Source organism: Piliocolobus tephrosceles, chromosome 15 (genome assembly GCF_002776525.5).
Source record: "Piliocolobus tephrosceles isolate RC106 chromosome 15, ASM277652v3, whole genome shotgun sequence".
Taxonomy (NCBI): domain Eukaryota; kingdom Metazoa; phylum Chordata; class Mammalia; order Primates; family Cercopithecidae; genus Piliocolobus; species Piliocolobus tephrosceles.
The window spans coordinates 33,230,765-33,257,452 of record NC_045448.1 but is presented as its reverse complement, the minus strand read 5'-3'; the positions used below and the strand labels follow the sequence as shown (position 1 = coordinate 33,257,452).

General features: G+C 38.5%; 1 protein-coding gene across 4 annotated transcripts in view; it reads right to left on the bottom strand.

The window, feature by feature from the left end:
• LTBP1 (latent transforming growth factor beta binding protein 1) overlaps nucleotides 1-26,688 on the bottom strand; it is a 455,184-nt gene that overhangs the window by 167,202 nt on the left and 261,294 nt on the right. For all 4 annotated transcript variants that reach the window (XM_023216379.2, XM_023216380.1, XM_023216381.1 and 1 more), the window contains 2 exons: nucleotides 16,248-16,350; nucleotides 12,465-12,536 (listed from right to left, as the gene is read on the bottom strand). In XM_023216379.2, coding sequence (XP_023072147.1) covers nucleotides 12,465-12,536; nucleotides 16,248-16,350 — 175 coding nt within the window. The remainder of the gene's footprint in view (nucleotides 1-12,464; nucleotides 12,537-16,247; nucleotides 16,351-26,688) is intronic.

Here is a 26,688-nt window from a genome sequence, read left to right as displayed (position 1 = left end):
CATGATAAAACTACAGAACATAAGGAATTAGGAGATTATCTCAAAAGAGAGAAAGACATTATCTACAAAGGAAGAGGTGTCAAAACACAGAAGTCAGAAGACATTGGTATAATGTAGTCAAGCACCACTAGAAAACAACTGCCAACCTGGAATTGTACACAAGAGTAGTCTCATTATAAAATGAGTGCAAAATAAAGATATTTTCAGACACACAAAGTATATACTTTAGTGACCCTCACTAAAGGATCTGTTAAAGAATATAACCTCAAAATACAGGTTAACCAGATAAAAATACAAGATAGCAGTCAAATTTGATTTTCAAATAAATAATTTGGGATGTATTTACTTTAAAAACGTTATTTGTTGTTCATCTGAAATTCAAATTTAACTGGGTATTCTGGATTTTATTTGGCAAATCCTCCCCAAAATAAGAAACAAATGCAGAAAACAAGCACAGGATACAAGAAATACTGCCATCAGAAAAATGACAGTAAATTCATTTAATTATTAGGTATATAAGGGGAAAAAGGCTTTATTTCCATCAAGGAAATAGGTCAAAGGTGTATACCTTTGACAATACCTGTAAAATAATGACTCTGGTCTAAGCCATAAATCCATTTTCTTCCAAACTTCCAAGAGGTTGCCATAATGGCCTTTCAGTGTTCCATTGGCAAAGATGCTCTCCTTGATCAAACTCTAGTCAGGCTCCTCTGAACCCTCTTCTCAACCAGGCTCTAACTTCATGCATGCTTCTGTATTTGTCTCTGCATTGTCCAGTTTTAGCTAGAATCCTGTTAAGTTAGTTGAGCCAGAATCCCCCATGCTGGATATCTGATTGGGTTCCTCATCTTCCACCAACCCCTAGGTAATGTCTGGTCACCCTGATCTGCCTTCAGCAAGAATACCCTCCTAGGTTGGTTTAGCCAGAATCCCCCCTTACCCCTGATATGTCCTCTTGGTAATTTTTCATCCACTGATACCACACCCTCACCCTCACTCCTTGGTGATAAATTTTTACTTTTCCTTATTTTCACAGTTGAGCCCAATCTCTCTCCCCTACCCCAAAACTTCACTGCAGTAGTCCTTATACCTGTTACAACAGTTACCTGAATAAAGTCTGCCTTACTGTTCTTTAACAAATGTTATAAATATTTTTCTTTAACATTATGTTAAAAGCAGAACAAATCCAATAATTGTTTTCCCAGCACATATCACAAAGCCCATAATTAATCGCACGCAAACAAACCCAGTTAAAAATTGTAATGCTTGTTTGCTAAGAAACTAATTGAAGCCACTGATTTGAACACAAATATTCTCTAGATGAGAATAATGCAAACGGTGCATGCGATTAATCACAAGAGCTTTGCCCTAAAATTCTCAATCATTTCATCTCATCCTACCTGTCTGTTTTAATCCAGCACTATGCTACAAGACACATTCTTTTCTCCAGCCAGGCAGGCTTTCTTGGGGGTCTCACCTGCACTTTCTAGTCCTCATTTACCTAGTGTTCTCAAAGCATTCGAAAACCAATCTTCCTTTATCTGTTCACAGTACTGCAGTTCACACTCAATATTTTTTTGGTAGTCATTAAGAGGTCTGAAGTGCAAGCTACAGTCCAGACAAGTGCTTTACAACCAAAAACTCCTTATGCAGAATATTGATAAAGACTGTTGGGTCTCATTTAATAACAGATATGCCCCCTGAAAATATGTACATTATCTTTTCTTTTGTCCAAATAAAATGTGATTTCCGACGCACTCTGAGGAACTTTTTATCTAAAAGGAGGCTACACTGAAAGTTTTGGTAATGAGCATTCTTCTGCCTCAATGTATCGGTTTCATAAATTTATTTTATTAAAGCAGAACGAGTATAATAGAATGACGCTGAAAGAAAATTATGTGGCTAGCTCTTTCCTATTTCCTTTAATGGGCTCATATGGAGTCAGCTAAAATTCAGCTAGTTTGAAGAGTAAATAAAGTAAATTGCATCCTGCTCACTCAAACTGATTTCATTACACTAAATTCCAAGGGCAGGAACAATGTCTTAGCCATCATTCATCACACATACTTCAGTCTATCGCATGGAGTACCCCAGCAATTAATCTTTGTGGAATACTGAGTCATTTAAAAAGTCTTCCAGATGATCTATGAAAAAGGAATATACATATACTGAACTATAAAATCATAGATGTCTTTTAATTACATTTTAGCACGTGCTGAGGTACTGCGGTATTGCCCACAGTACATGCTAAAAATGTAGAAAACAATACTAAGTTGATTTTATCCTTGTAAACTGAAACTGGTAAGTGATTTTAGTATGTCAAAAGAGATATTTGCTTCTAATAAAATATTTCACTCAACTGACTGATTCCCTAAGTACTTTCAGACCCAGATTCTATTTCTGAAACTTAGATTTACATCTAACTTTTTAAGAACCTACTTATGGCAAAATATGGACAAAAGAGAGTACTCAGTATTTCCACTCAGGGAAGGACTGAGTATTAAAGAAAAGCAGTATGGACATAGGAGCTCTTAGTATTATTTCTGCAAGGTATTATATCATTTAATTCTAGTTCTACATCAAACCTTTATAGCAAAATAATCAAACGACAAATGCCACTCTAGATCCATCAGAGCATATAACTGTATTGTTTGTTATGATAAATGAAGCACATTATAACAATTCCATAATGCTGAGGGTAGCAAGGCTGTTTTGGAGCTCCGGGTGTGTATATGTAATAAATCATTCCTTTGAAAAGATAATTGCAGCAGCACTAGAGAGGAGGAAAAAAAAACAGCTTTGAAGGCAATTATTTGAAAGCTCCTCAAATTAACATGTATACAGTTGGTTCTTTGTTACTGAGTGCACATTAGTAAAAGTTGTTTCAGGACATTAGTTCACTTAGTTGAAGGAAATAATGTAATTCTAGTTATTAACCACTTTAATTTTAAAAGTGCTTTGTAAACTGAGAAGACATTAGACTGTAAGAACAATGTGGAAGGCACAAGCAATTAGATGCTAAATGGGCTCCTTTTGAAAAACTTTAGGAAAACAAAATCAAAAAGCTTTAAGGGTCTAGGAAAACTGAATGTACATATGTAATGTGAGCAAGTTTGATTTCATTTTACTGACCATCAATATTACAAAGGGAGTGAAATTAAGCCCTTCTCTCAATAGTAATTGTAATAGATTATACTGAATGAAATCATATTATGAGTCAAATGCCTTTGTAATGTAATTTAGCAGTGCCTCCTTGAGGCCCCATGAAATAGAATGTTGTGTGTTACTTCACTCTAGAATCATTGCCAAAAAGTATAACACTGCTTTACAAATACCCTCCTGAGACCTAAGCCAGGATTTGGTGTTACCAGTAGACCATCAGTGAATTGACTAAGTAAGGTAGAACCATCTAATATGCTCAGTATGAACAAAGTTTGCTGAGGGTCAGTCAGCCGTACCAACACAGGAAAATGAAAAAAAAAAAAAAAAACAAACAAAAAAAAACAAAACAAAAAAAACCCTCATGCAATTATTTGAATAATTCTCCATTCTAATATGCAAAATAGACAGCAAGTGATTACTTGCAAATGTGCACTTCTATCACTTCTAAAGTCGTATTTTTATTAATATAAATTGTTCAAAACATTAATCAGCCAGTAGAAGAAATGTATTATATAACGTTCTCTCCCTCCCTCTCTCCTTCCTTCCTCCCTTCCTTCTTTCTTTCTAGAGACAGGGTCTCACTCTGTTGCCCAGGCTTCAATGCAGTGGCACGACCATAGCTCACTGCAGCCTCGAACTCCTAGACTCAAGCAACCCTCCTGCCTCAGGTTCCCGAGTAGCTGGGATTACAGGCATGCACCACCACACCCAGCACATTTTTATTTTATTGTTTTTGTAGAGACAGGATGTTGCTTTGTTGCCCAGGCTGGTTTTAAACTCCTGGCCTCAAGCAATGCTTCTGCCTCAGCCTCCCAAAGTGCTGGGAATACAGGCATGAGCCACTGCAGCTGGCTGATAACCATCACTTTTTAATCAAATAAAACAAAATTAATATTAATTTCTTTGACTTCTATTAGCTCTCACAACAGATGGCATATCTTCTAATTAGCTAGTATCTGCATCAGTGATACTTTACAAAATATATACAAATATATAATTAGTAAAGGTGGCCATAGGTGATGTGAGAATATAACCCTGGTTGGGGCCAGGCGCAGTGGCTCACGCCTGTAATCCCAGCACTTTGGGAGGCTGAGTGGGGCAAATCACAAGGTCAGGAGATGAAAACCATCCTGGCCAACATGGTGAAACCCCGTCTCTACTAAAAATACAAAAAATTAGCCAGACGTGGTGGTGCACACCTGTAGTCCCAGCTACTTGGGAGGCTGAGGCAGGGGAATCACTTGAACCCAGGAGGCAGAGATTGCAGTGAGCCAAAATTGTACTACTGCACTCCAGCCTGGCGACAGAGCGAGACTCTGTCAACAAAAAAAAAAAAAAAAAAAGAGAGAGAGAGTATAACCCTGGTTGGGCTTATTAATTATCTGTGTGACCTTGGGAAAGTGATTTACTTTCTCTGTGTCTCAGTGTCTAATTGGGACTAATAATGCCCAGATCTCATAGGACTGTTTGAAGATTAAACCAAGTACAAAGCATATGGACTAACCCATAGTAAATGATCAATAAAGGTTTTAGTTCCCTTTCCCTAAAACAGAACAAGACGGTTGATAGCCTAAGTTCTGGCCTCATTCTACCTTGGTTTAATTCCTACATGTAGCACTTAAAAGCAATATGCTGTACAAATGACTTAGCTTCTCTAGGTCTCAATTTCTCCTGTAAAATGGGGTATAATGGTACCTACTTTAAAAAGAAATTTTAAAGGCTAATGGAGATAACTGACATAAAGTGCTTATTAAACAAAGCATCTGGCACACAGTAAATTTAGTTATTCAAATCAAATTAATTCATTAAATTATTTAGTTCTTTATTTCTCTCTTTATAAGTTTATGACTTCTGGGCTTACAAACATAGTTTATCATGAATCACTAAAAATATTTTAGTTTTATTTGTAAGTCACTGGTACTTGACCAAGTAAAATAAAGTTATAATAAGAGCTTCTCAGCCGGGCGTGGTAGCTCACATCTGTAATCCCAGTATTTTGGGAGGCCGAGGTGGGCGGATCACAAGGTCAGGAGATCAACACCATCCTGACCAACATGGTGAAACCCTGCCTCTACTAAAAATACAAAAAAAATTAGCCAGATGTGGTTGTGCGTGCCTGTAATCCCAGCTACTCAGGAGGCTGAGGCAGGAGAATTGCTAGAATCCAGGAAGCAGAGGCTGCAGTGAGCCAAGATTATGCTGCTGCACTCCAGCCTGGTGACAGAGTGAGACTCTGTCAAAAAAAAGAGAGCTTCTTATCTCATCAATAACAAATGAACCCTTTCTTCATCCACATCGAATCTATTTTTTAAAAATTGGGCCTCTGGGTTCACAAAAGTAAGACTGGGTCTTTGATGTCTGAGAAATCAGCCTGTCAGGAAAAGAAAGAGGTGAACAACAACATATAATGTGAATAAATAATTCCAACACAGAGTAAGAGGAAATCCTACTACTGTCTGGGAGACTCTCACGGTGGTTTTCACTAACGGTATGGCATGGAGCCTAGGTAGGAGACTGACCTTCAGGCCAAAAAGAGGACCTACTTGGAGGCGAGGTTTCTATATTTTCTGTTTAGAGGTACTATGTTAACTCTAAATAGACTGAAAAGTTAAACTGTTAAACTCCTGATTGCTCTAGGAATTATAATATAAACAGTCTATTAGTTACTACATACATTATAATTCCTAGAGCACTCCCTTTAAAATAATACAAAAAGGCCAGGCACGGTAGCCCACACCTGTGATCCAGCACTTTTGGAGGCAGAGACGGGTGGATTGCTTGAGTCCAGGAATTCGAGACCAGCCTGGCCAACATGGTGAAACCCCATCTCTACTAAAAATACAAAAATTAGTCAGGTGTGTTGGTGCTACTCAGTTACTTAGGAGGTTGAAGCAGGAGAATCACTTGAACCCAGGAGGCGGAGGGTGCAGTGAGCTGAGATCATGCCACTGCACTCCAGCGTGGGCAATAAACAAGACTCTGCCTCAAAAAAAGAAAAAAAAGTCCTTGCCCATGCCTATGTCCTGAATGGTACTACCTAGATTTTCTTCTAGGGTTTTTATGGTAATAGGTCTAACATTTAAGTCTCTAATCCATCTTGAATTAATCTTCGTATAAGGAGTAAGGAAAGGATCCAGTTTCAGCTTTCTACTTATGGCTAGCCAATTTTCCCAGCACCATTTATTAAATAGGGAATCCTTTCCCCATTTCTTGTTTCTCTCAGGTTTGTCAAAGATCAGATGGCTGTAGATGTGTGGTATTATTTCTGAGGACTCTGTTCTGTTCCATTGGTCTATATCTCTGTTTTGGTACCAGCACCATGCTGTTTTGGTTACTGTAGCCTTGTAGTATAGTTTGAAGTCTAAAACACCAAAAGCAACGGCAGCAAAAGCCAAAATTGACAAATGGGATCTCATTAAACTAAAGAGCTTCTGCACAGCAAAAGAAACTACCATCAGAGTGAACAGGCAACCTACAGAATGGGAGAAAATTTTTGCAATCTACTCATCTGACAAAGGGCTAATTTCCAGAATCTACAAAGAACTCAAACAAATATACAAGAAAAAAACAAACAACCCCATCAAAAAGTGGGCAAAGGATATGAACAGACATTTCGCAAAAGAAGACATTCATACAGCCAACAGACACATGAAAAAATGCTCAGCATCACTCGCCATCAGAGAAATGCAAATCAAAACCACAATGAGATACCATCTCACACCAGTTAGAATGGCAATCATTAAAAAATCAGGAAACAACAGGTGTTGGAGAGGATGTGGAGAAATAGGAACACTTTTACACTGTTGGTGGGATTGTAAACTAGTTCAACCATTGTGGAAAACAGTATGGCAATTCCTCAAGGATCTAGAACTAGATGTACCATATGACCCAGCCATCCCACTACTGGGTATATACCCAAAGGATTATAAATTATGCTACTACAAAGACACATGCACACGTATGTTTATTGCGGCACTATTCACAATAGCAAAGACTTGGAATCAACCCAAATGTCCATCAGTGACAGACTGGATTAAGAAAATGTGGCACATATACACCATGGAATACTATGCAGCCATAAAAAAGGATGAGTTTGCGTCCTTTGTAGGGACATGGATGCAGCTGGAAACCATCATTCTTAGCAAACTATCACAAGAAGAGAAAACCAAACACCGCATGTTCTCACTCATAGGTGGGAACTGAACAATGAGTTCACTTGGACTCGGGAAGGGGAACATCACACACTGGGGCCTATCATGGGGAGGGGGGAGGGGGGAGGGATTGCACTGGGGAGTTATACCTGATATAAATGATGAATTGATGGGTGCTGACGAGTTGATGGGTGCAGCACACCAACATGGCACAGGTATACATATGTAACAAACCTGCACGTTATGCACATGTACCCTAGAACTTAAAGTATAAAAAAAAAAAAAAAAAAAAAAAAAGGTAAAGTGATGCAAAAACGTATTGGTAAAAAGCCAGCAAATAAATTAAAATGGAATTCTAAGGAAAGGGCAAGAAATGAACCAAAAAATTCCTGATCAGACAAAGATGTTTAGATAGACCTACATCTAACCACATCAATTAATTATGAAGTAGGAGATCAGCAGGACTTATTTTCTGAGCACTAATCATGACCCTGCTAATCAAAATAGGATGCAGCAGAAAAAAACGACCAGAACCAGCTGATGGCCATGAAGGCAACCTCTAGTCGCCCTCACTGCTCATTAGCATAAAAACACTCCCACCAGCACTATGACAGTTTACAAATGCCATGACAGTGACCCAGAAGTTATCTTACATGGTTCCGGGAACTCCTCCACTTATTTTCTAGAAAATTCTAAATAACCTGACCCTTAATTAGCATATTATTAACAGTGAGTATTAAATATAGCTAGCCAGCCATTTACAGGGACTGCTGCTCTGAATGGCTACTGTTGCTGTATGCTGCTGCTGCTATGCTGGGCCACCCCACCTGTGGGATAGCCCTGGCCTGTCTATGGAGCAGCCATTCTGTCGTACCTGCTACTAATAAACTTGCTTTCTTTCACTGCTGGCTCAGCCTTGAATTCTTTCCTGAGCAGAGCCAAAAACCCTTTCAGGCTAGGCCCCAATTATGGGGTATGCCTGGATCAATTACTTTAGATTATACTGCAATAAACACCCCTATTAAGAGGCAGAAATATCAGAATGTAGAAAAGAAGCAAGACTCAACTACATGTTTTCTATAAGACACCCATTGTAAAGGTAAAAAAAACACACACTGAAATTTGCCAGACATGAAAGAAAAACATGCATTCCATAATCGTAGCGGGCAATTTTAACACCTCTCTCAACAACTGATAGAACAAGAAAAATTTCACAAGTATTTGGATATTAAGCAATACATTTCTAAATAATCCATGGGTCAATAATAAAATCAGAATAATTTTTAAAAATTGAACTTATTATTGCAGCACCAGTCACAATAGCCAAGATATGGAATCAACCTAGGTGTCCAACAATAGATGAATGGATAAAGAAAATGTGGTGTATATACAAAACAGAATACTAGTCAGTCATAAAAAAGAATGAAATCTGTCATTTGTATAGCATGGATGGAACTGGAGGACATTATGTTAAGTGAAATAAGCCAGGAACAGAAAGTTAAACGCCACCTATTCTCACTCATATGTGGAAGCTAAAAAAAGTTGATCTCATTTAAGTAAAAAGTAGAACAGAAGATAACTAGAGGCTGGTAAGGGTAGAGGGAAGGTGAAGGTAAAGAGAGATTTGTTAAAAGATACAAAATGACAGCTGATATGGTTTGGCTGTATCCCCACCCAAATCTCATCTTGAATTCCCATGTGTCATGGGAGAGAGCTGGTAGGAGGTAATGAATCATGGGGACAAGTCTTTCCCTTGCTGTTCTTGTGACAGTAATTTTCGTGAGATCTGACGGTTTTAAGAAGAGGCGTTCCCCTGCACAAATTCTCCTTTTTTTGCCTGCTGCCACCCATGTAAGACGTGACTTGCTCTTCCTTGGCTTCCACCATGATTGTGAGGCTTCCTCAGCCATGTGGAACTGTAAGTCCAGTTAAATCTCTTTCTTTTGTAAAATGCCCAGTCTCGGGTATGTCTTTATCGGCAGCGTGAAGACGGACTAATGCAACAGCTAAATAGGAGTAAGTTCTAGTGTTCCATAGCTACATAGTTTCAAATAGGTAGAAGGAAGATATGTTCCTTCTGAATGTTCCAATTATAAATGTTCAAGATGATGGATTTGCTAAATATCCTGATCTGATCACCATACATTTTAAGTATCAAAACATCACTACATACCCCATAAATATGTATAATTATTATATGCTGATAAAAAATACAAGGAAATTCTTTTAAAACTTGAACTTAGAGATAAGAATATGACACAAAATTAAGGGACACAGTTAAAGTCAGAATCTAGACTGATAGAAATTTACTTTTATTTATATTTCAGGGAAAGAAGAAAGGCTGACATCAATGACCTAAGTATGCATCTGAAGAAATCAGAAACAGTAGCTATTGAATAAAAAAGTAGAGGAAAAGAAAACAAAGATCAGAAATCAGTGAAATAGACAAATGTTTTCAACAAGGCAAATAATTGATTCTTTGGGGGAAAAAGTTGGTAACATTGATAAATCACCGGCAAGCCTAATCCAAGAAAAACAAATATAGCACAAATAGCAATATAACTAAAAGGGACGGGGGTTGTTATATAAATTAAAAAGAAAACAAAAGAATATTAGGAAAACATTTCATATTAATAAATTTGACATTTTGGATAAAATGGCACTTTCTAAGGTAATACAGATTATCAAAACTGACACAAAGTAGTAATGGGAAATCTGAATAATAGTACAGCTATTAATTTGCTCCCTGAAACTTCAGGGCCAAATGTCTTCTCCTGTGAATTATTCCAAATACATAAGGAAGAAACAACACCATAAAACTATCTAAGAGAGAGTAAGCCTTCTGTCTTCAAATATCTATGAATGGTAAAAAATGGCAAACAAATGAAAACACACCATACCTAGAGAACATATGTATATTTTATCCATTTGACATTAAGATAAATTAGGAGCATTCTGGAAAATGTATCGAACAATTAGCTATGCAGGATTGGAATAATGAAAGGTAAATAAGGACCCTCCTCTGTCCTCTAGTTTAATGGAACAACTACAAGACTTTTCTGCAGAATAGAGTTCCCCAACAACTTTGTAATGAAATGTCTTTGGAAGTACTGAGCTTCCCGTCCATACAGGTGATTTGACAGTTTCATAATAACTATTGGCCAGGGATATGATAGAGTATTTTTACCCTGAACAGTATATAAGGTTAGATGGCTCGTAGGCACATTCCAGTTCTATGATGCTATCATTACCATCTGTCCCCTGGGACAGAGACTGTGCATAAAAAGAAAGGAATTACAGCTCATTTTTTCCATGTAAGTTTTAGCCCCTAGACACCTAGTTTCCTGAAGTGTCCCCTGTGATTAGGTATGTCTTGTTTTGTAAGACAGTTAATCATTTAGTGGCATGTTTACAAACATTTAAAGGCGTGTTTATAAGGCAGCCATTATATTTCCCTTCAGTCTATGCTTCTGAGTGCTAAACACACTCATGTTTCTAGGCCCTTCACAAACTTGGTTGACTTTATTAACCAAAAGACAATAATGAACACTGAACATCCAAACCCCAAAATCAGTTCTACGGGCACAGTGTACAAGGTTGTTACTTCCACTGCCCTGTTCATTCTATTTCTACTAATGCATTCTACAAATGTGCTAAGGCTATAGACTTTTATCCAAATCTATAAAACAATAACTTGGTTTATACTGTAAAATATGAATCTTAAAATCTATTCATTATTTAATTTAACCTACTCATTCATCCATCTAATTAATTCAATGATATCTTAAATTCTGACTCTAAAATAATGTAGATTAATCCAATATTCCCATGTTACTAAGTTTTACAGATGTTTCTCAAAATGTGTCATGGGTGGCCTCTCCTTAAGTGGTTAATTGTAATTTTCTCAACATTCTGTGACATATGATGAGGGCTTACAATATTTTTAAGAAAAAGTCTTTTAAAGACAGAATATATATGCATTTCTAAAGAAAATTCTTTTATGTTAACAAAGACTCTACACATCAAAAAAGTTACACAGATGCAGCACTATAGACAATTTAATTGAGAAAATTCTCAGATAATCAAGATATTCCTTTGACATGAGCCATTTGAATAGGGCGTTAGACAATTTACTTGAGAAAATTCTCAAGTAATCAAGATATTCCTTTGACATGAGCCATTTCAATAGGGGGTTAACCTATACTCTGTAACATGACCTTAATCTACTCTATCCTAAATACATATGCTGGTCAAGGATACAGATCCTCACAACACAAGTCAGAAGACATGTGCCATGTTCTCAACATGGCTTTTGGTTCTATTAGACTCTGGGAGGCTCTCTGCTTTCTCAGTTTCAATGTACACATATTTCCAAGTTACTAATAACATCTTCATCCTAGACATGTAAGGGAAATTAGAAGCATTGATCTTCCCATAAAGTAACTAAAACAAAATATGATATCATATTGGGTACTAAACTAGGCCTTGGTAAACTCAAGTTATAATCTCAGCTCTATGCTGCCACAAGAAAGTCACTTAACCTCTATGGGCTTGAGTTTTCTTATTTATAGACACTGGACCAGACAATCTCCCAGCTTCCCCCTGCTTGTACAACTTTGCTGTACTGTTCAACATAAACTGAGCAAAAGTACTCAGGGCATTTCACACTTAGCTACATAGCTTTTCTTCCTGCCTAGGCAAAATGTGTTTACTCTGATATCTAGTTCCTGAGATGACCAGCAACATTTCGATGAGAGGAGAAAAGGGAACTCTGTTGCCCAACCATGCACTGGCAATGAAGTAGAACTGCCAGGTACATGTGGGTGCATGCAAGCACATATGTGCACATGCCCATGCAAGGATATGACTAGCATGGAAACCACATGTGCTCTCTAATGTGATCCAAACTCTTTTAGATTCTATCCAAACTCTTTTAGATTAAAAACTTGCAGCAAGTGTCAGTGGTAATAAAGCAATTCCAATAACCATACTTTAAACTTATTTCCTTCTATTTCCTTAGCCAAAAGGAGTGAACATGAGGTGGTTCACTGTGACAGGCTGGGCTAATGAGCAAGCTGTGGCAAACAACTGATGTTTCTAAAAAGCCAAAACAACTGTTGAGTCCACATCAATGAATTCAGTTAGTCTTACCTTGGCAAAACGTGTTGTTAACCCGCTTATAACCTGGTAGGCATTCCATCATTTGGTTGTATCCATGATAAGCTGTGAGGGAAGAAATGCTTTGTTACACACTTAGTTTACATTCTTACAATCTTAGACTATTATAAGCGACATCTGAAGCCATTTAAGGCATCAGCAGACTGACTTATTCATTTATTAATATAAGTAACCAATACCAATGTGTATCTCCATAATTTCTTTCCCATTCTGCTTATTTTTCAGGATACTTCTTATTTTGCAACAAAGTCCCAAGAAGTTATCGGTAAATCTTTATTATGTTAACTGAAACAATCTTGAGATTGTTGTACATTTTCTTCTAATTAGTGATTACGTATTTCCATCACAAAGGATCTATTCCTCCCCAGTGATGTGCTTCAACCCTCCATTGTAGGTAGGGTTACTACATGTCCTGGAACATTCTGGGTGATGTCTGTTATTCCAGCAAAGTTAATTAACAGTACTTTACTCCCCAAAGTGTCCCAGTTTAGACAATAAATTATACACTCATCCTAATTACTGGCTCGGGTATCCCAGTCATGAGATGATTCTTACTATTATGAACCTGAGAAGAATAGGCAGGTGATGAGAGGAAGTCAGGAAATTAAAAGGACTGCACTCAGAATAGGCAAACAATACAAATATTGTAATCACCAATTTCTCAACAAAATCCTATTTCCTGAGATTCTGATACTCTTGAGTGAGACCTGAGAGACCACCTGGCATAGTGAATGCAGCCAAAGTTCTGGGATGTGGCAGAAGTGGGTTTCAAATCCTCTTCCTATCAATAGCTGTGACCTTGGGAAACAAGCCTCTTGGGTTTCACACAGAAATTCTCCACAATGAAGGTAATTCCCATCTAGTGAGCACGGAAGAGTCCTTCCACAGTTTAGAGAGAATTCATGAAAAATGCCTACCACAGAGCCTAAGTGTGACAAGCACTCCCAAAATGTCAAATGCCATTGCTATGTCCTGCAATAAGGAATTCTATTAAGAGAATACTATGCAACAGAAAACAAGCTATAATCAAAATGGGATGAAAGATTAGACCACTAAAAAGACTTGAAAGAGGAGTAAAAGGGGAAAGTAAAAAATAAAAAGGGAAATTTTCTATTAAAAAATAAAATTATTTCAGCCTCCCCATATGAGCTTTATCTGTCACCACTAAACGAACAGGGTGAACATGTACTGGGCTGTCCCTCTTCTCCTTCAATTCTTTTCTTTGCTGTATTTTCCCTCTCTTCAGATTCCCCCAGATGACCAAAACAGATCAGAGTGAGGCGTCTGGGAAAGGCAAATTAAAAGAGGGGAGTTATGGGCGTGTGGGAGTCCCCCCATTCAGCTCCTTGGCCTCATGTCTGTCTTGTCCCATAGACCTCTGGAGCACGCTTCCTGCAGAGATTGTGGGATCTCTGGCTGCAAATTCCTCAAAGACAAAAGAGATGGATATTAACTTGTTTTAGAAGTTTCAACAGTCATCTACTTCAAGGCAGAGAGCCAGACCAGGCAATCTCTTACAGTCCTCCTCAGCTAAGGATTTTATGTTCATTTTCTTCTCAAAAGTTTTAAAGGACAAGTGACTTGTTCATGCTAAGCACATTTCTAATGGGTCACAAACTATTTAATAAAATCATTTACAGATTTAAAATTAAGTTTTCAAGGCAAAACAAAAACAAAAACAAAAACAAAACAGAAAAACAACAAAAAAAGATCAACAATGAAAGGCCGTTCTATATGTGGCTAAACAAAAACTTCAAATGTTAAATAAAAGCCACTTGAAAAGTAAAGTTTGAACTAATTTGAGTGAAAAAAAAAAAGAGGTGTGGAACACAAAACCATAGCGGAGAAAGCCAAGGAAAGTCTGCTTCCTTCCAAACTGAGTATGATTTAGAGAGGAGTCCCAACCAAAGAAAGGAAAACTTTTTAAATGACACAGGAAGAATGTGACCCTGAGTGTGTTTCTTGGGAGTGAGTCACATAAGACAGCACAAACAGAATAAATGTCAAGATGTTAATAGTTTACTTCATTCATAGTCCACATTGCCCTCCCCGAAGTGAAAGCAGTTTCTTCAATTTTATACATTAAATGAGCCAACATATGGATTTATTTTCATCTACATTTAGTTAAAAGTGACAGAAACTTTGCATTTTCACATTCAACTAAGTTCTTATCAAGATTAAAATATAGAGCTCACAAACCACAGAAATCAATGAACTCATCTTAGATAAAAATGACGCAATTCTAGACAAAAATGACAAAAGGTCAAGAGTGGAAGTTAGGGATAAAAAAAAAAAAAAAAAAAGGACAGTAGGAGTCGCTTTACCTTAAATGTCTATCACATCCCTGCTACTTTGGGGTTTAGACACGAGAGAAAAGAGAGGCAGCTAAGCAAAAGATACACAAAGAAGGGGGTAAATGAAAAAGAAAAATAAGAAAGATGGGGAAAGTATTTAATACTAGAGAACATAGACTTAGCCCCAAAACAAAGTTCTATGAACCTGAATTCCCTCATCCTTAATCCTTCGACCTAACAGTGGAAAACATATCATCCCCCTCAATATTCCTACAGACAGACAGACACAGTAAACAAAGAAGAGGCAGGTTTAAGGGAAAAAAAAGAGGGCAATGCCTTTTCAACATTTTAGCTATAGATTCCTGTTTAATGATCCACAAGACTCAATAGTAAATGAAAGAGCTGGGAATCGAACTCAGGTCTACCTAACTTCAAACACTAAAATTTTTAAATCAAACCAAATGTATCATAGCTATCCCTTTGGTCAGGTTGCCAAAATAATTTTAAGCAAACTGGATCTTCCAGTGAGGATGAACCATCACACTCAACCTACTTCCTGGAAATCCACATTGCAAATGATCATCAAATCAGCTTAGAACATCTACTTGGAAAATTCTCTCAGTACTGAAAATGTCCTTATTTACGTGGATTATTTTTGTAAATGAAGAATTCATTAATTATGAGGAACTTTAGTGAAAAGTTCCTCATAATTTCTGGATATTAGAAATCAGTTATCCAGAGTTAATACTACACTGAAAAACTAAAGGTACAAATTATTGTTGGTAAGAGAGTATTAAAAACGTGTAAACCTGATTTATTCAAATCAGTATGTTCTGAAAAATACTTTAAAAACAAATCGAAGCCCGGGGGTGTTGATATACATTAATATTGCTGAGGTCTGTGACAGCATAAAACCAGTGTTAGAAAAAATGGGAAAGAATTGTGTCTTAGTGATTACAAGTTTCTCTTTTACAAATCAACAACCAATTATTTCTCCATTTCAGCTTTCCTTTTAATGACATTTGAAAACCGATAACATAACAAAAACTATAACATAAGTTGTGGATATTAATAAAAATCTCATTTAAGGAATTTAAACCTAGGAAATAACAACTGCACTGACTTTTTATAGGGTTTGAAACATTTATTCACCATTTTAAGAGATCTTATTTTCTCTTCCCCTGAGACAAAAAGTCCATTTTAGCTCATTACCGCTTAAGACTTTTTTTTCCCATAAGTAATCCAACTAAAGAGGATAATTAATAACTGTGCTTATTACAAAATAATTGACATGAAAACTTTTTCAGACTTGCCAATTTTCTGGAAATGCTTATTATTATACATTCTAGAATTCAGTAAGAGAGTTATTTGAAAGTCTAATATTGCCTCATCATTAAACGAGTAGTCATAAAAAACAGATATGCTACATTGACCTGCAAAGGAGTGAGGAAACATTACTTACATGGTTTCTTGGGGCATTTCTGGCATTTGTTAAAGCCCCAGGAGGTACCCACAGTTCCACAGCAGTCCTCTTGCTTTGAAAGGCCAGGGAGCGCTTTGCCACACTGCAATGATTAGGTGTGAAATATGAAGGTTAATTGAGTGCAGGATGCCCAGCCCCAGAGCACTGCTGTACCTCACAGTCACACTATAAACCAGTTCCCTTGTTATCGACACAATTAGAAAGGAAAAAAACTGTAAAACTTGGAAAGAAAATACCTGGACAGAAATCAATACAACACAAAAATGAACAAGTACATTTCCAAATGAGAGCACCTTGGAATACCAAGTCTAAGAAGTCTTAGACTTAGACCTTGGAAATATCCAGTCTAAGAAAATCTGTCAGTGCTCAGAGTACTTCACAAAACTTACGTTTCCAATGCCTTTTTTTCTTAATAAGAGCCTCATAATGTGTAAGATCAATATAAGCTTTTTAGATTTTAGTTGTATCTGTCTGTTTAAATCTCTTGTGTGGATCATCTGGGAACAGAACTCTAAGGGTATGGCATGTGTGTAAAATGTGAGAAGATGGCACAGGTCCCACCTACAAGAGGCTTCTGATCTTTCTATAACCCTAAGGCCCGGGCACTGACAGGACAGAAGAAACAATTACTGGCTGGGCCAAATCAGCTCTAGCAGAGACGAAGGCTCCAGGCAGCCAAGTGTTCTGACCTGGGGAGGTCAGCCAAGCTAGGAAGGTGCCAGCATGTTTAAGCAAGACCGGCTTGAGCAGGCAGAAGAGCAGGACTTACAGGCTACTGGTGCAACATGGTTGTCCAGTGTTAAGACCAGGTAAGACTCCTGGTCAACCATAGGAAGTGAGAAAAAGCTGAGAGGCAAGGGCCTAAAGTTAGACCTCCTCAGTGGGGCAAGGAAGTGCCTAAAAAAACAGATCCTGCTCTGTGGACCCATCCAAAGCCCAGCCTGAGGGGAGGACCACCTGACTCTCCACCCCTGCTGTGCAGGCTAACACAGCCCACATTTTTGTCTCCTGTGTAAACGCAGAGCATCCAAGGGGTTATTCTGCCTTCCTCTGTCTCAGTCTCTACAAAAATCCTCTCAACAGTTTCCAGAGTTGTCTTTCCAATCTGATCCAAATCTGATCACATTACTGATTAAAAACTTTCACTGACTCTCCATTGTCTGAAAACTGCACACTCTGGGATGATCTATAAGGTTCTTCCTATTCCCACCTGAGGCAATCTCTTGTCCCCATCCACCTCTATCCTGCAGACATACCAAAGGGCTCTTTATTTTCTGAACAAACCATATCCTTCCAAAAGAAGCATGTCTCCCTGGAACACTCTCTCCTTTTCTCTTTCCCAGAATAGACTTTATTCAACCCTTGAGATGTATTAATAGCTCTGAGAACCATCACTATGAAACCTCCCCTATCTCCTTAATTCCAATGAGTTCCTCCCTCCTTTTTATCCCACAGCACTGTCTATATAGTCTACTGCCTCTGCGATGCATTTCTGTTAAATGCGTATGTATCTTATGTTTATATTCCAGTACACAGTACATGTTGCAAATGCTCAGGAAACGCTGCATGAAGAAAGGAACAAACAACCTAGGGAACTAAGGAACAAGCTAGTTGTAGGCCATCCAGGCAAGCAATGGAGGGGTCAGGCATGGTGGCTCATGCCTGTAATCCCAGCACTTTGGGAGCCTGAGAAGGGCACATCATGAGGTCAGGAGATCGAGACCATCCTGGCCAACATTGTGAAACCCCGTCTCTACGAAAATACAAAAAATTAGCCGGGCGTGGTGGTGCATGCCTCTAGTCCCAGCTACTCAAGAGGCTGAGGCAGGGGAATCACTTGAACCCGGGAGGCAGAGATTGCAGTGAGCCAAGATTGCACCACTGCATGCCAGCCTGGTGACAGAGAGACTCCGTCTCAAAAAAAAAAAAACAAGAAAACCAATGGAAGTTTAGCATCCATACCCCAGGCTAGTGAGCAGTGTGTGGTGACAGAAGGTCCAGGCAGGTGGTGGCCCCCAGAAGGACAGCAGGTAATAGACACCAGTCACCTGGCAGGCCTCCAGGGACAGCATTTCTTTCCCGCCAGGTCCAAGCATGCAGCATTCTGATTAAGGCTCTAAGTGACTACATATCCAAATTGTAAAACAAGACCAAACCACAGAAGGCCCAGCTAAGTTTTAGTTACATCATAGCTTTGATGTTCTAAGGTTTCATTATTTTTAATGATTTCAACAGGATGCTGTGTGCTCTCCAACAGCAGTATATGATAGTGATTAAAAATCTGACTCAGGAGTTAGAGAGGCCTGAGTATGAATTCTGACTGTAGGATTTCTTACATGCATTATCTTAGACATTTTCCTACCCATAACATAGATTGCATAATAGTATCTTTCTCACAGGGTCATGAAACATGAAAGAAAAAAGGCACGTGCAATGCTGAACATTATAGCTGAGCACTTACGTGTGTCAGGTATCATTACCATTATCATTATTATTATTATTATAGATAAAAGCTCCCTACTCCAGATGTCCCATTTGAAGCCCCTAATGTTTGTCGGATTCCTCAGGGAGTAGAAGGCGTGTGAGTGAAGTAGATTGTAAATGGTCCTGTCAATCAAACAGGTTAGTCTAATCACCCTCTCCAAAGTACCAGACTCCATAAAAAATGACCCTGAGACAAAATGAATTTCCCTAATAAAGCTGGTGTTGAAGACCTTCTGAGTTAAGCAAAAGTAGGCATACCAAAACAATTGCTTTTTTCTTTTACATGAACTTGAAAAAACATGTAATTCTGGGGAAGGCACTGAAAAAAGCCCTAGTGTAAGTCAGCAAAGCCCAAGCCCATCACATCTCATGAAACCGGGGCAGTAACTCCTGTAGACACGTGACACGCATTCCTTGAGATAAGGAAATTCTCTCATAAAACAACACAACTGGATAAACAATGAGGGACGTTGTGTGCCAGACACCAACGCACTGACTCGGAGAAGTCTGTTTGAAGACAGGGCTCTCAGCGAAGTGTTTAAACCACGTGCAGTGAGGGAAAGTCCCCGAGGCTGGAACAGCGGTGGGGCCACAGATGAATAGTCTCAGACATGGGGGAAGACTGGACCAAAAGAAATATGATAAAGTGGTGGGTGGGCAGGTAGTCCCAGAGATGGCGAAACAAACATGCATCCGCATGTACACGCAGAGTGGGGAGAGGAAGAGGGAGAGACACATCCAACGTGAGAACAAACGGGAACCTGAGAGAAGACAGGCACATACTCAGGGCTGGAATCAGGTAGTTTCCATACGCCTTGAGCTTAATCACAAACCATATAACCCTGAAATATGAAGGACTGAAGGGAGGAAAGGGCAACAATGACCCAGGCCTAAGACTGGGAACAAAATGATTCTGTAAAAACACAGAGGTCCCCACTGTTGCAACCTGGCTGCCAAAGCATGCTTAGGGTTTATTTCCGGTTTTATAAAATTGATGTAAGACACCAGTTCACATCATATACAGATCATTCTTATACTGGACTCTTTAGGTTCGTCTTCTAATCAAGCAAAACACTCAACACTTGCTGATTTTATATGCTCAAAATGTTAGAGGCAGTTAAAATCCAATTTTCACCTTGGATTCCTGGAATGTTTTATTGGGTGGGGCAAAAATAAATCATTTCTTCTCAACCGGGCCTCCAGAAAGGTACAAGGTTTTCATTACATGATTCAGGCCGCTTTATCCCATGGCTTTGTTTTTGCAGGTCCACAGCCAAGAGCAGCGTAAGCCATCCAAATTGATTAAATAAATGGTAGTGTAAGTGGTACCACAACACTGTGTGTGTCTTCAAACTGGGTCTGCACAGTATAAGAATAAGCTACAAGAGATGAAGTCACAGTTATAACAAGACTGAAAGTTCTCCATATGCCTTTCGCTTATTTAACTATGAAGAGGCTTCGATGTGCAGCCAGAAACTTCATCTGAGAGATTTTTGTGGCCATACTCAGAGTTCTCACCCAAGAGATCACTGAACACCACAGGGTCTCACCTGGATGTAAGAAATGCCTAGAAGAAAAGAAGGTAGAGGAAAGATCTTCTCTCTCCCACACCAAAAGGCCACACTGAAGAGAATCACATGGAACAGGATGAGATCAGCATTCAGAAAATCCTTGTCTATGACTGCTAGGTTCTGCTCTTTGGTGAGAGTAATCATGTGCATATAGGCTCACGCTAACTATATTTTTACGCACAGATTGAGGTGATGTTTTACAAGTTAAAAACACACATGGAATTCCTCCTTTGTGAATTATTTACTACCTTAACATGGAAAACTTCATCATTTCAGGATGTGTCTTACAAATAAGCAATCCTGGAGAAATGTGCTAAATTTACAACCTGATATTTAGCTAAGTCAAGTCCAAAACAAAAATCCTATCGGGTCAAACAGGCTATAATGCCTCAAAAAGTTCACACAACCTTGGGCTGCAGATTAACAGACACTACAACCCTACACAGCTGTCCCAGGATTCAGCCCATGCATGACCTAGCTGAAGCAGTGCAAGCAGAGAAATGAAAGTTCTGGCAACCAAGTCCTGTGAGGATCAACTGAGGAAAGGAGGAATGGTGAGACTACGTGCAGACATGACAGCAGTGTTCAGATACCCTGAGCAAGAAGAAGCCTGTTGCATGATAAAGGTCCAGGTTGAGGATCTCTGATCCAAAATGCTTGGGACTAGAAGTATTTTAGATTTCAGTTATTTTCAGATTTTAGAATATTTGCAAATACTTACCAGCTGAGCATCCCAAATCCAAAAGTGCAAAATCTAAATTGTTCCAACGAGCATTTCCTTGGAGTTTTACATTGGTGCTCAAAACATTTTGGATCCTGGAGCCTTTTGGATTTCAGACTGTTGGATTTGGGATGCTTAACTTGTATTGGCAGGACTAAAGGCTACAGATCATAGAAAGAGTGGATTCAACCTCATTAAGAAGAAGATCCTCTCAACAGTTAATGCTCCTTAACAATGGAAGATGCCGACTTCACTAGGAACTGACCATGGAAAACCATCTCTCAGGGATGCTCAGGATTTGAAGCAGATGACCTTTACAATTTCTGCAAGGTCTAAGGTTCTGTGGTCACTACATACTGATGGGTTACATTATCACATCTAGGAAATACAAGTTACTACACACCACAGCAGAACTCAAGTATTTCTGCTGCTCTCACACCTGTAATAGGACTGCGTCTGGGCAGACGGCCTCCTAACCATCTCCTTTTGTCTCATCTCCTCCTCCCTCATTTCGACATCTCTAGAGTTGCTCATGCTGCCTGGGCCTCTAACTTCAGGACTTATACAAATAAGGCAAAAGAAAGAAAAACAAACAAAGCTACTCCCATCCCTGATTCACCAGTACACTGGTCATGAATCCTGGAACATTGAGTGCATGAAAATAACTTTTCAACCCTTCTTACGTGCGCATCTGTATGAACCCTGTGATTCAGATGGTAAGGCTATTCAAGAATCATTACAATTATTCCACAAATATCTATGTTACTGCATTTACAACACAAAATTATTATAAGCAACAGTGAAAAACACTTTTAATTTTGAAGCTAGTTGTCAAAAATTACAGATTGTAGGGTAATGTATGCAATCTAAATCTTGGCCTGATTGGGAACACATACCTTCAGACTTTAATCTCATTTTTGAGGTAATACTGTAGCACTTCCCTGATATTCAAAGTTGGGCTGTGATCACAGTCACTTTTACATCTCCCTATCAATGTGAGAGGAAAGATAGTACAAAACTTATCATTTGGTAACCAAGGCTTGTAATTTTTGTCAATTAAAAAGTCACCACTGGAGTTGCTTCAGAGCTGAATGATGATTTGAAGAGATTGTGATAGATGGTGGAGTATGGTTTCATAAGATTTTAGAAGATTTAATTTTCAGGTATTACAATTGCTGGTACCTATAGTACCTGCAATGCACCCTCATTCAAAGAGTGTTTGCTGCACTGTGCAGAGTCCTGGGGAAGGAGAATCCAGCAGTGGTGGTAAGAAAAGAGTGCTGGACTGGAATCATCAGACGTGGATTGAAATCCCGGATACTTCTTACTAGCAGTGAGAAGTTCAGCAGATCATCCAACCTCTGAGTCAGTAATCCTAACCCCAAAGGATTGTGAGATTAAATGATACTTATCCAATCAAGATACTGGGACTCCATCAACCCCTGTGTGGGGATCAGAAAAGGGCAGCTCTAGGATGTAACCCGCACCAGGACATAGAGTTTGATGAGCAGAGGATGGGCTGGACTCCAGACTCCAATCATCCTCCCTCAACTGGTGTCTGGTGTGGGTAAAACCTACAACCAGCATTAAAGTACTGGCCATTTGATAAACTCTCAGGACACATTTCTTAAAAGTGTTCAGATATTTATCTATTAAAAGGGCCACTCCATAAAGATAGCCACATGTCAGGAACCCATTACTTAATCTTACTATTTAAAACACTAAAAAATGATAAACTGAAATACTCTTATGAATTATCTTCATTACATGTATATAACTCATTTTATTACGCTATGAAGGACTATTATACAATGAAGTATAAAATATTTTAAGGTTGACATTGGCTGTGGGTTTGTCACAAATAGCTCTTATTATTTTGAGATATGTTCCATGAACATCCAATTTATTGAGAGTTTTTAGCATGAAGGGCTGTTGAATTTTGTCAAAGGCCTTTTCTGCATCTATTGAGACAATCATGTGGTTTTTGTCTTTGTTTCTGTTTATATGCTGGATTATGTTTATTGATTTGTGTATGTTGAACCAGCCTTGCATCCCAGGCATGAAGCCCACTTGATCATAGTGGATAAACTTTTTGATGTGCTGCTGGATTCAGTTTGCCAGTATTTTATTGAGGATTTTTGCATCGATGTTCATCAGGGATATTGGTCTAAAATTCTCTTTTTTTGTTGTGTCTCTGCCAGGCTTTGGTATCAGGATGATGTTGGCCTCATAAAATGAGTTAGGGAGGATTCCCTCTTTTTCTATTGATTGGAATAGTTTCAGAAGGAATGGTACCAGCTCCTCCTTGTACCTCCGGTAGAATTCGGCTGTGAATCCGTCTGGTCCTGGACTTTTTTTGGTTGGTAGGCTATTAATTATTGCCTCAATTTCAGAGCCTGCTATTGGTCTATTCAGGGATTCAACTTCTTCCTGGTTTAGTCTTGGGAGAGTGTAAGTGTCCAGGAAATTATCCATTTCTTCTAGGTTTTCTAGTTTATTCACATAGAGGTATCTGTAGTATTCTCTTATGGTAGTTTGCATTTCTGTGGGGTCAGTGGTGAATCCCCTTTATCATTTTTTATTGCGTCTATTTGATTCTTCTTTCTTTTCTTCTTTATTAGTCTTGCTAGCGGTCTGTCAATTTTGTTGATCTTTTCAAAAAACCAGCTCTTGGATTCATTGATTTTTTGGAGGGTTTTTTCTGTCTCTATCTCCTTCAGTTCTGCTCTGATCTTAGTTATTTCTTGCCTTCTGCTAGCTTTTGAATGTGTTTGCTCTTGCTTCTCTAGTTCTTTTAATTGTGATGTTAGGGTGTCAATTTTAGATCTTTCCAGCTTTCTCTTGTGGGCATTTAGTGTTATAAATTTCCCTCTACACACTGCTTTAAATGTGTCCCAGAGATTCTGGTAAGTTGTATCTTTGTTCTCATTGGTTTCAAAGAACATCTTTATTTCTGCTTTCATTTCGTTATGTACCCAGTAGTCATTCAGGAGCAGGTTGTTCAGTTTCCATGTAGCTGAGCTGTTTTGATTGAGTTTCTTAGTCCTGAGTTCTAGTTTGATTGCACTGTGGTCTGAGAGACAGTTTGTTATAATTTCTGTTCTTGTACATTTGCTGAGGAGTGCTTTACTTCCAACTACGTGATCAATTTTTGAATAAGTACAATGTGGTGCTGAGAAGAATGTATATTCTGTTGACTTGGGGTGGAGAGTTCTGTAGATGTCTATTAGGTCCGCTTGGCGTAGAGCTGAGTTCAATTCCCCGATATCCTTGTTAACTTTCTGTCTTGTTGATCTGTCTAATGTTGACAGTGGGGTGTTGAAGTCTCCCATTATTATTGTACGGGAGTCTAAGTCTCTTTGTAAGTCTCTAAGGACTTGCTTTATGAATCTGGGTGCTCCTGTATTGGGTGCATATATATTTAGGATAGTTAGCTCTTCCTGTTGAATTGATCCCTTTACCATTATGTAATGGCCTTCTTTATCTCTCTTGATCTTTGATGGTTTAAAGTCTGTTTTATCAGAGACTAGGATTGCAACCTCTGCTTTATTTGTTCTCCATTTGCTTGGTAGATCTTCCTCCATCCCTTTATTTTGAGCCTATGTGTATCTCTGCTTATGAGATGGGTCTCCTGAATAGAGCAAACTGATGGGTCTTGACTCTTTATCCAATTTGCCAGTCTGCGTCTTTTAATTGGACCATTTAGTCCATTTACATTTAAGGTTAATATTGTTATGTGTGAACTTGATCCTGTCATTGTGATATGAGCTGGTTATTTTGCTTGTTAGTTGATGCAGTTTCTTCCTAGCATCGATGGTCTTTACATTTTGGCATGTTTTTGCAATGGCTGGTACTGGTTGTTCCTTTCCATGTTTACTGAATGGGCATAAACTGGAAGCATTCCCTTTGAAAACTAGCACAAGACAGGGATGCCCTCTCTCACCACTCCTATTCAACATAGTGTTTGTTGGAAGTTCTGGCTAGGGCAATCAGGCAAGAGAAAGAAAGAAAGGGTATTCAGTTAGAAAAAGAAGAAGTCAAATTGTCACTGTTTGCATTTGACATGATTGTATATTTAGAAAACCCCATTCAGCCCAAAGTCTCCTTAAGCTGATAAGAAACTTCAGCAAAGTCTCAGGATACAAAATCAATGTGCAAAAATCACAAGCATTCTTATTCACCAGTAACAGACAAACAGAGAGCCAAATCATGAGTGAACTTCCATTCACAATTGCTTCAAAGAGAATAAAATACCTAGGAATCCAACTTACAAGGGATGTAAAGGACCTCTTCAAGGAGAACTACGAACCACTGCTCAGTGAAATAAAAGAGGACACAAACAAATGGAAAAACATTCCATGCTCATGGATAGGAAGAATCAATATCGTGAAAATGGCCATACTACCCAAGGTAATCTATAGATTCAATGCTATCCCCATTAAGCTACCAATGACTTTCTTCACAAAATTGGAAAAAACTGCTTTAAAGTTCATATGGAATCAAAAAAGACCCCACATTGCCAAGACAATCCTAAGTCAAAAGAACAAAGCTGGAGGCATCGCGTTACCTGACTTCAAACTGTACTACAAGGCTACAGTAACCAAAACAGCATGGTGCTGGTACCAAAACAGAGATATAGACCAATGGAACAGAACAGAGCCCTCAGAAATAATACCACACATCTACAGCCATCTAATCTTTGACAAACCTGACAAAAACAAGAAATGGGGAAAGGATTCCCTATTTAATAAATGGTGCTGGGAAAATTGGCTAGCCATAAGTAGAAAGCTGAAACTGGATCCTTTCCTTACTCCTTATACGAAAATTAATTCAAGATGGATTAGAGACTTAAATGTTAGACCTAAAACCATAAAAACCCTAGAACAAAACCTAGGTAATACCATTCAGGACATAGGTATAGGCAAGGACTTCATGTCTAAAACACCAAAAGCAACGGCAACAAAAGCCAAAATTGACAAATGGGATCTAATTAAACTAAAGAGCTTCTGCACAGCAAAAGAAACTACCATCAGAGTGAACAGGCAACTTACAGAATGGGAGAAAATTTTTGCAATCTACTCATCCGACAAAGGGCCAATATCCAGAACCTACAAAGAACTCAAGACAAATTTACGAGAAAAAAACAAACAACCCCATCAAAAAGTGGGCAAAGGATATGGATAGACATTTCTCAAAAGAAGACATTCATACAGCCAACAGGCACATGAAAAAGTGCTCGTACATCACTGGCTATCAGAGAAATGCAAATCAAAACCACAATGAGATACCATCTCACACATGTTAGAATGGCAATCATTAAAAAGTCAGGAAACAACAAGTGCTGGAGAGGATGTGGAGAAACAGGAACACTTTTACACTGTTGGTGGGATTGTAAACTGGTTCAACCATTGTGGAAAACAGTATGGCGATTCCTCAAGGATCTAGAACTAGAAATACCATATGACCCAGCCATCCCATTACTGGGTATACACCCAAAGGATTATAAATCATGCTGCTATAAAGACACATGCACACGTATATTTATTGCGGCACTATTCACAATAGCAAAGACTTGGAATCAATCCAAATGTCCATCAGTGACAGACTGGATTAAGAAAATGTGGCACATATACACCATGGAATA